Genomic DNA, 9,734 nt, shown 5'->3' with positions numbered 1-9,734 from the left:
AAAGAAAGCCTATCCTCCCCAAACTCTCTTTCTCTGATGGCTGCCATTCTGCTAACATCTCTCAACTCACCCAACCCTCTCTTGACCTTTTTTCTCCAAAACCAATTAGCTTGAACCAAGAAAAAAAAAACACCATTCGTGCACTTCTCATTTTTCTTAAATTCCTTTTCTGAAATTCAGGGTTGCTCCTTTTTGAGTATAGCATTGGATCTTACCCATTATTATTCCAATTCATATTCACATCTATTTTAATCGGTATTGGATTACTTCACTTGCTTAAAACCACTGCTTCTTCATACTTTCTAGGCGATGCCAATTTCCAAGAACAAGAAAATAATAGTAATAATAATATGTGTGCCGTTGCTGTTGAAAGCGGCGATGGTGGTGTTTGTGGTGCGTGTGGGAAAGCTGGGAGTAGTAAGAGGTGTTCTGGTTGCAAGGCTGTAATGTATTGGTAATTTTTCTTTATCTTTTTTGTTAAATTTCGTTTCTTGATGGTAGGAATTTAATGCACATTGTGTTGTTCATTGTAATATGTGTCCAACTTTACTGTTGTGGATTAGGAAGACTAATTTGATTGGGGGAAAATTAAGTTTGGTAGTTTGTTATGTTAACCAAGGGGCCTCATTATTACTTGGTTTAATAGTGTTACAAATCTTTGTAATATGTTTCCGTTAAGCGTTAAGCGTGGCTATCGTTTTGTTTCTTCAGCTCTCATACTTGCCAGTTCAAGTCACAGACAAAAATGTCAGGAGCTCAGAAAATTTGGAGGTCTGATTGCAAAATCAGATGTCAGTAGCATTGGTGGAAAAACTTCTTGCTGTGATGGTAAATCTATTAAAGAATTTCCACTGATAAAGAAGGTAAGTGTAACTAGCTGTTATTATATGAATTTGTAGTGGCAGTATTCTCCTTCAACAGTGAGAAACTCATTGCTTTGCGTAATTCACAGGTTCTATTTCCTTGTGAAGAATTTGTGAAGCTCTTTGAAGAATAATGTCCAATCACCTACAGATGTAAGTGGTTTGTTTGATTTTTGAAGAATTTGTTGATTAGAGCTATGGTGCGGTTAATGAGAGTGTTCTCGATGAGGAAGATTGGATGTTGTCGCGCCGCCACCAAAGAATTCAATTGATGTGCGGAAGCTAGAGGATTCAATAATTATGTAACTTTCAAAGAATTAGATTGAGTGTCCATGACTCAATTGACACTTTTTCTATTGTTTTTTAGTTGGGCGTCTTTGAGATTATCAATGTTTAAGTGTGGTTGCATTTTCAGCTCACAATAAATGAGGAAGACTGGCACGAAGTTATCACAACTTCAACTCATCTACCAATTTTTTTTTGGTGATAGAGGTAAGTTACTCTTTGGTTAAGTCTTCTAATTAAACTGTAGAATAGGGATGTTCAAATTATTGCTTGGGTTTAGGATTTTTAGCTTGATGATTAGAAGACGGTGCAAACATTTTCGAAACCGCTATGCCACTACTTGCTCATCTATTTTGAGTACTTTATTTTTACTTTGTTTTTGTGTGTTTAATGATCCAAACATCTAGATTATAACTGTGCACATTGGTTTCTAAATTGATTGGTTAGGTTAGTGAGTTTGTCTATGATTTCCAGTGGCAAACATTGGCTAATACTATACTATATTGGATTTCAGGTTTAATGAGTGAATTTCCCATGGGATCGAGAACAAGCTAATACAAAGAAAATTGATATTTTCCCAGTTACGTTTGATGGTGATCACAAAAGGAATGGAGGTGATACTCCAAATGGTGAGACAACCTTACACAAACTCTTATCCTAGGTTTATTCAATATTCACTGATATTACTTGATTGACGTGTACAATGATAGAAGAAATCTTTTATGATAGTTGTTGAACTTATTGAGCAAGCCCTCCTTAACCAAGTATTTTTAGTATTATGATGATTAGATATTATTGTTTTGGAGTTACAGATTATCCGGCTAAATGTGCATTGTTTGAGGCAAACTTTAGAGCTGATCTATGACCTGATTGTTTTTTATAAGAAGCTGGAGGTGAGCTTGAACGACAATAAACCAATTTGGACTCTAGGTTAAATATTCATCATAAAATTTTCAAATATTTAAGCAACCAATTTATGTTACCAGTTGAAGGCTATAAGAAAATAAGTACATCCCAAGATGTCACCCATCTCGAGCAATTCAAAGGTAAATGGTTTGACTCATCTATTCTATTTATGTATTTTTTTTTTCCAAACATTAGATGAAATATTGAACTTCAAGTCTAATTAGTGGTGTATTTTTGTGTGCATAAAGAGCTTAGGTTGCACTATTGCATTTCACCTTTGCGGGCATGAAGCAGAGACATAAGCTCTTCATAAGTGTGGATCTACTCAAACTTAGGATGTGACGTTCTATGGTGGTACATGTAGGTTATTTGGTGACTTCATGCATATAGAATTTCAATCTGAATCTTAAAAGCACTTGAGCTTTGAATAACATTTTAACGAGTGTAGCGTATATAACACATGATACTTCTTTGTTTCTAGAAAGAGTTATAACTTTGTACATAAACGTTATTTTCACTTTTTATGCTATACATGGTGTACAATCATTTTCTATTTTAACATGCTCTGCTCATAGTAATTGGATCAATTAAATGAATATGTTCATAAGTAGTGGGATCAATTGTTGGTTAAACCAGTATGCACATAGTATTACGGGTTATTGGGTTTGTAGGTTAATTTGTGCCAATACGCAAATGTGAGATATTGGGGTTGCTTTGTGGATATTTTCTATTTCTTCGTCTAAGAAAGCTCCTTATACCTGCCAAGAAACTTAAAGGCTATAAGATAATTTTTACATCTTATTAGTTTCTCTTTAAAACAAATAGATGTGCTCCTGCTTTTGTCTCCTAGTTAATATTTTCTCTCATTGTGTTCAACTTAAGATTGGATGCAATGCCATGCCCGCCGTCGAGTAGAGCCATGTTGCGTTAGATGTCTATATGCCTTGATGTCACCCATGTCGAAAGGCATGGACAGTAGCTAAACTACTGCAATTGGTACAATTCCGCTTTTACAATATAGGTGTGGTAAATGCACATAAATTGAAATAACGATTAACTCACTGGATGGGTGTCGTCCGTGCTCAACCAGGTTGGAGAACTACTATCTTCATCTTTTTAAGGTTCATCTCTCTTCTTTGTCGGTGTGATATTTTCATTAATTTTGTGTCACTTTGTGTTGGATTATAGTTTGAATCGTTGTTTTTCCTATAGTGTGACAATCGGTGCACACCCTTAAGTTTTTCATGACATGAACTGGCACACACCCATAAGCTCAGCAACCCAAAAGCAACTGCAAGTTTCTCTATGGTAGTAGCCCGAGATTCCTCAGAACCATTCTTATTTATGTAATCACTTGTATCTTCAATCTTCTTAAGAAGCTCTTCTAACTTTCTACAAACATAATTGATTTGTGGGTGGCCTGTATCATCTACAGTGAACACATGTACCCTGTTCCTAGCTTCAATCTAGCTACAACCAGGATTTTTCCTAATACCTCTTTCTCTCATCAGTTTCCTCACATCTGAAAGGGCATTCAGATTTCCCGAGTCTGCATACAGGTTGGCTAGTAGGACATAACTTCCTGAATGTTTTGGATCCAACTCAAACAAATGCTTCACAGCACAATGTGTCAAGTCTGCATTACCATGGGTACGACATGCGCTAAAGCTCCCCAAGCACTAGCACATGCTTCCATGGGCATCTCATCAATCATTTTCTTGGCATCCTCTAGCAACCCATCATGTCCAAGAAGGTCAACCATACAAGCAAAATGCTATGAAGTTGGAGATATACCTTGATCTTTTGTCATGGAATCAAAGTACTGTTTTCCTTCAATAACGAGTCCCGAATGACTACAACCTGATAGAACAGCAACATAGCTTATATGATCAGGGGCGAGACTTGATTTCAACATGCTCTCAAAAAATGCTGCCGCTTTTGTTCCTTGGCCATTTTGAGCATACCCTGAGATCATGGCGTTCCAAGAAATTAAGTTCTTCTCACTTATTGAATCGAAAACCTCCTGTGTTTCTTCAATCCTACCACATTTTGAGTACATAGTAATCAAACCATTTACAACCGATATGTTCGCATCAACTCCAATCTTTGTAGTTTGAGCAATGATTTGATTGCCAAGTCTTCAGTAGATTTTGTTCTTATTAGTAGCACTTTTTAGATTTCTTAATTTTAGTTGTCCAAATACTTCGTCAAGCAGCTGAGAAAGCTAAGGTAGGACTCTCATCTAGATTTGAAATTGATATCGATTTGTCTTTCGCTACTGCTGATGCATCAGCCAGAAAAGATGTACACATTGCACTTACTAGATCAAGGTTTGTCAATATCCATAAGAAAAGGTAAGTAAAACAGTAGAAGAGATGAGCTATATAATATTACTGGTATCACTAAGAACTCTGCAAAAGTGCAAATCAGTTCCACTAGGTAGAAACTAAAAAGTATAAACAATATTTATGCATAAGAAAAGGTAAGTGAAAAAGAAGAAGAAATAGGCTATATAACATTACTGGTATCACTAAGAACTCTGCAAAAGTGCAAATCAGTTCCACTACGTAAAAACTAAAAAGTATAAACAATATTTATGCATAAGAAAAGGTAAGTGAAAAAGAAGAAGAGATAGGCTATATAACATTACTGGTATCACTAAGAACTCTGCAAAAGTGCAAATCAGTTCCACTACGTAGAAACTAGAAACAAAATTTATCCATAATAAGAAGAATAGTTTCTTCTTTTTATGGTGTTCACTATGCTCCTAAGAGGGCAATGATAGTCCAGTTGAGCTCCCAGTTTAAACTAGGGAAAGGAGTCCAAATGGTTAAGTGGGATGGAAGCCTCATGAATGACCAACATTATATAGCAGGTTGACAACATCAAGTTGTTCATTGTAAATTGTGATTGACCAATCAAGAGCGTAACTCAATTTCCCAATTATGTTAGTCCCCCAAGTGATGTGTTAGATATGCAATGTTGAGATCCTCCACTACGTGGCCAAGGGTTAGTAATGGTTGCCAAAGCAGTCACACTGTCTTGACTATGTATGATGGAAACCAATCTTATATACTTTCTTGGAACTTTGGTGCCAAATGATTCCAATCTATGGATTGTATATGTACTGAAAATCTATTAAGGGTGAGACTAGAGTTCAACGGATAATTTAGCTAGTTTCCCATGCTTTCCAAGTGGAAGGCCAAGTGGAAGGCTTACTCTTACTCTTTTATCAGACTCGATATATTCTTAACTTTGCTCAGAATAAGATATCTTGCAGAGCGTGTTGGAGCTAGTGACCGGTTTAAACAACAAAATACAAATACAAATACATATTCCTATTCATCCACATAAACTTCTTATTACTTGTTCATTGTGCGCCAGAAGTTGATCTTTATGCTTAAGACTCTGCCAGAAAAGATGTACGCATTGCACTTCTTATTACTGGTTCATTGTGCGCCAGAAGTTGATCTTTATGCTTAAGACTCTGCCAGAAAAGATGTACGCATTGCATTTCTTATTACTGGTTCATTGTGCGCCAGAAGTTGATCTTTATGCTTAAGACTCTACCAGAAAAGATGTACGCATTGCACTTACTAGATCAAGGTTTGAGAGCTTGGTTAACAATCCCATTAAAAAAAATTAGAAAAATATAAACCCTTTAAACAAAGTAAGCCTAATAAATCATTAGCTATCAATATACATATATTATTTATTCAAGTGGACTTTAGGCTTTTGAGTCATTAGCTATCTATATAGCAAGTCCGGTCATAGGCCGGGCCAAATGGCTAGTTATTAAGAAATGTGTGGTTTAATATATTGCATACCCTACCAAAACCAACAGTTTCACCTCCAGCATATCCAAGTCCTAAAGCAGCAACTCTAGCTTTTTGTGAAATACTACTAGCACCTAAAGTAGCTTGACTTTGAATCTTCCCACAAGCTTGAACAAAATGTGTTGGACCAGCAAGGTACCCAAGTCTCCAACCAGTCATTGCAAACGCCTTCGAAAACCCATTAACAGTCAATGTTCTCTCCCACATTCCAAGCAAAGAAGCAAAAAGCTAATATGAGTAGCTGGTGCATAAACGATATGTTCATAAATCTCATCCGATAACACTAATAGCCTAGGATGTTTCGCAACTATTTTAGCAATCTCCTCCATAAGTTTTCTAGGATAAACAGATCCAGTTGGATTCGAAGGCGAACATAGAATAAGTACCCTCGACTTCTCATTAAGTTTTGATTCTAAAACTTTAGGATCCAACAAAAAGTTATTATTCAAAGATGTTTCTACAATCACCAGATTTGCATCAGCCATTCTAGCCATTTCAAGACAACTAACATAAAACGGATCGGGAATTATAACCTCATCACCCGGCTTAACAAACATCAAGCAATCCTTGAAGTACACTTTATTTAGCACCATTACTAACTAAAATCTGATCGTGTATAACTAATACCATTCTCTTCTTCAAGTTTATGACATATCGCTTTACATAACTCAAAAGTACCAAAGATTAGGAGTATACCTTGTATGCCCTTCACGTATCGCATTAATCCCCGCTTGAAAGAATCAATCGATGGGGTATCGAAATCAGGTTCTCCAAATTGCTAAACAGATAACAAGTACACCAGCTTGAACTAGTGCAATAGCTTGATCAGTTATCGCTACGGTTCTCGACGGTTTCACAGAATTCACTCTAGGACTCAATGTAGTATCGACTGTAAATGGTGTTCATACTAATTTTTTTTTTTTGGGAAGTTTGGGTGTAGAGTCCCGGTCAGCCAACCTGTAGATCCGCCCCTGCTAAAGATGTATTATGGGCTACTTTCAAATTTATCATTTTATTCTTTTTATTTTCATAGTTATAAGGAAAAGCAATCTATAAGAAAGTTGAGAGAAGCTACTACAACGTAGGAAGGAATAGTTTCAAGGCTATAAGGGAAATATATAAAATCCATTTGGAAAATTGGATGTCGCCACATAGACCATCGACCTTAAGAGAAATGGTCATGACATTTCCACGCACTACCAGATGTAAGAATGCGAATAAGCAATAGATTCTGCGGAAGTGTGAAAAAATCTGTTATCACTTTCTACTCATTTTAATTTTGATTATTCTTAAAAGAGTAAAAACGACGTACTCCAGCCCTCAAAGAAAGATATAAAATAAAATGAAAACAAATTAAATACATATTTACCATTGTCACCAAGTACGGTACGGGTTTAAAACGGTATACTTGAAAAAAACTTAGTTCGTGTTTTAAACGGAACGTCTCGGGAAAAAAACGGAAAAAAAAGCGTAAAAAAACGTGGGGCATAAAAAACGGGTTTAAAACGGTAAAACGGGTTTAAAACGTATAATACGTAAAAGAAACGGTAAAAACCGATGATAAATAATATAATAGATAAAGAGTTTGATTTTCTATAAAAGTGGGAAAAAAAAATAGACACATAAAATAAAAAAAATAATAATACAAATGAAAGAAAATTCAAATACATGAAAGTATCAAATTATCATTACTCATCCAAATACTAGAAGTTTTAGATTCAGTGCCAAAACACTATTCAAAATAAGATACTACTAATTACCAACCATAATGGCATAATTAAGTACTACAAATAAGTTAATAACTTTAAAATTTTCAATTAATTATTAATAGTCTAAAGCAAAATAGAACGGTCTCAATAAGTCAATCTAACGCCTACTCTTCAAAAGGTAAACTCCAAAACCCTTTTCTTTTCTAGCGTTTTCTTTTAAAAAAAAAAAAAATTTAAACGGGAGATTTTCAAAATCTCGGGTTTTAAACGTTTAAAACGGCGGGTTTAAATCGTTTAAAAGCGGGTTTAAAACGTTTAAAACGCATTTTGTTGAAAAACCCGGGTTTTAAACTGAAACCAGACGCCTTGGCAATATCTCGGGTTTTAAACGCGTTTTAAACCCGTATTTGGTGACAATGATATTTACTACTATTCCAAAAACAAAAACAAATTATTCTACCCTTCACGCTTTATGCAAACGTTGGTTTTGAGGAAATGCATTATTATGAAGTTTAGTGTTATTTTCTTATTTTTTAAGTTTCCATATCCAAAGTATTTTTGCCCTGAGGAAACTGGTTTTAATATGCTCAACTTCTTATGCATTCGTATTGGATCCTGCCGTAATGGGAATAGGCCCAGCTGTTGCAATTCCCGCTGCAATAAAATCTACTGGTATGGAACTTGATGATATTGACCTTTTTGAAATTAATGAGGTAATGGTCACGGCATGAATTTCAGTATTTGGCATGCATTCGGTAGATTCAAGCACGTAATCCTTAATGACATTTTTTTATTCAGGCATTTGCCTCGCAATTTGTTTATTGCCGGAAGAAGTTGGAGATTGATCCTGCAAAAGTGAATGTAAACGGGGGTGTTATGGCTATTGGACATCCTTTGGGTGTAACAGGTACTTAGGATAACATATCATCTTGCAGAAAGTAATTGAAGTTCAATCTATACTGTATCAAACAGAAATAAAAACGTTGGCAAGTTATAGGTGCTGTAATTGTTCGTGCTGTTTTGTGCTGCAGGTGCCCGATGTGTTACCACGCTCTTGCATGAGATGAAACGCCAAGGCAAGGACTACCGCTTTGGAGTCATATCAATGTGCATAGGTTTGTTGCTCTCTTTTCAGCTCTCCTGTTCTTAATTGATTTCTGTTTATTTGGAGAAGTTACCGACTAATCACTTTAATTGAATGTGTTGTGTGTTTGCAGGCACTGGGATGGGGGCTGCAGCTGTTCTTGAAAGAGGGGACTGTGTTGATGACCTTTGCAATGCTTGGAAGATTGAAACCAATAACTTTCTGTCCAAAGATGCGCCACAGAACACTTGAAAAGCTGCTTTCCAGATGGCTACAGTGTGATTTTGTTTAAGTCGAAATAATGAAGTGTAATAAAAGACCTGATGACAGGTCTATCGAAGTGGTTCACCATTTCTACATCTCATGCAATAGCTGTCAGCTTGTAGCAAGTAGAAACTTATAGTATGAATTAAAGCTGAAGTATCTAAGATTAACAGTGATGTTCATTTGTTTCATATATTAAATTATTAAAGGGCGTGTCCAGTCAGTCATCTTTTTGTGTAAACATGTAACTGTAGCTTATTTTTCATAGTTTAATATGAATTTATAAGCTGCTATGGCAATGAATCCAAAGATGGATCATAATCTTTAGCAATCACGTCTTTCTCAAGTAGCCTTGCTTTTTTCTACCAAATTCTTTTAGCTGCCGCTAGGTGAATTGCTTTTTGATAATGTGTAAGCACATTGTGTCATTAGAGTTGAAAAAGGCCATCATTGAAAAATTGTGGGATACGAGCTGCAAGATGACATTGTCACTAAACTTACCCTAATGACAATCGAGTGGCATCACCACGGGTTAAATTCTAGTCTATATAATAAAGCAACTTGGTTTTTTATGCTGTTATATCGAGCGGTCAGGGAGAAAATAGTTTTGGGATGATCCTACGGTGATAAATCAATTTCTTTTAAGAGTCCTACTTACTCTTAAAAACTTGCCACCGAAATAAAAACCCAAAAACCCCTGCTTTCCCCTCTTTACAGCTGAACTAATAGTTAAAGGTGTGTAAAGCTAAAGAGATAGTGGAAAGCAGGCTGAGATGGAAAGCTGAAG

At 35.8% G+C, this 9,734-nt stretch overlaps 1 protein-coding gene and 1 pseudogene across 1 annotated transcript; one reads left to right on the top strand and one right to left on the bottom strand.

The window, feature by feature from the left end:
* Positions 1-2,806: 2,806 nt before the first annotated feature.
* Positions 2,807-6,786, bottom strand: LOC147497390 (bifunctional aspartate aminotransferase and glutamate/aspartate-prephenate aminotransferase-like; annotated as a pseudogene).
* A 1,421-nt stretch (positions 6,787-8,207) lies between these two features.
* On the top strand, positions 8,208-8,972 carry LOC147497389 (3-ketoacyl CoA thiolase 1, peroxisomal-like). Its single transcript, XM_086563700.1, has 4 exons — positions 8,208-8,312; positions 8,398-8,506; positions 8,631-8,714; positions 8,817-8,972. The coding sequence occupies exons 1-4, from the start codon at positions 8,223-8,225 to the stop codon at positions 8,933-8,935; spliced, it is 402 nt and encodes a 133-aa protein (XP_086419826.1). The 5' UTR covers positions 8,208-8,222; the 3' UTR covers positions 8,936-8,972.
* The last annotated feature ends 762 nt before the right edge of the window (positions 8,973-9,734 follow it).

The sequence above is a fragment of the Coptis chinensis genome, chromosome 5 (assembly GCF_015680905.1).
Source record: "Coptis chinensis isolate HL-2020 chromosome 5, ASM1568090v1, whole genome shotgun sequence".
Classification (NCBI taxonomy): Eukaryota; Viridiplantae; Streptophyta; class Magnoliopsida; order Ranunculales; family Ranunculaceae; genus Coptis; species Coptis chinensis.
This window is presented reverse-complemented; position numbering and strand designations above follow the sequence as displayed.

Excerpts from the sequence above, each read along its gene's own strand:
- LOC147497389 (XM_086563700.1), top strand. The coding sequence starts at position 8,223 with ATGGGAATAGGCCCAGCTGTTGCAATTCCCGCTGCAATAAAATCTACT. Across the intron at positions 8,313-8,397 it reads ACCTTTTTGAAATTAATGAG|GCATTTGCCTCGCAATTTGT; the intron begins GTAATGGTCACG and ends TTTTTTATTCAG. Across the intron at positions 8,507-8,630 it reads ACATCCTTTGGGTGTAACAG|GTGCCCGATGTGTTACCACG; the intron begins GTACTTAGGATA and ends TTTGTGCTGCAG.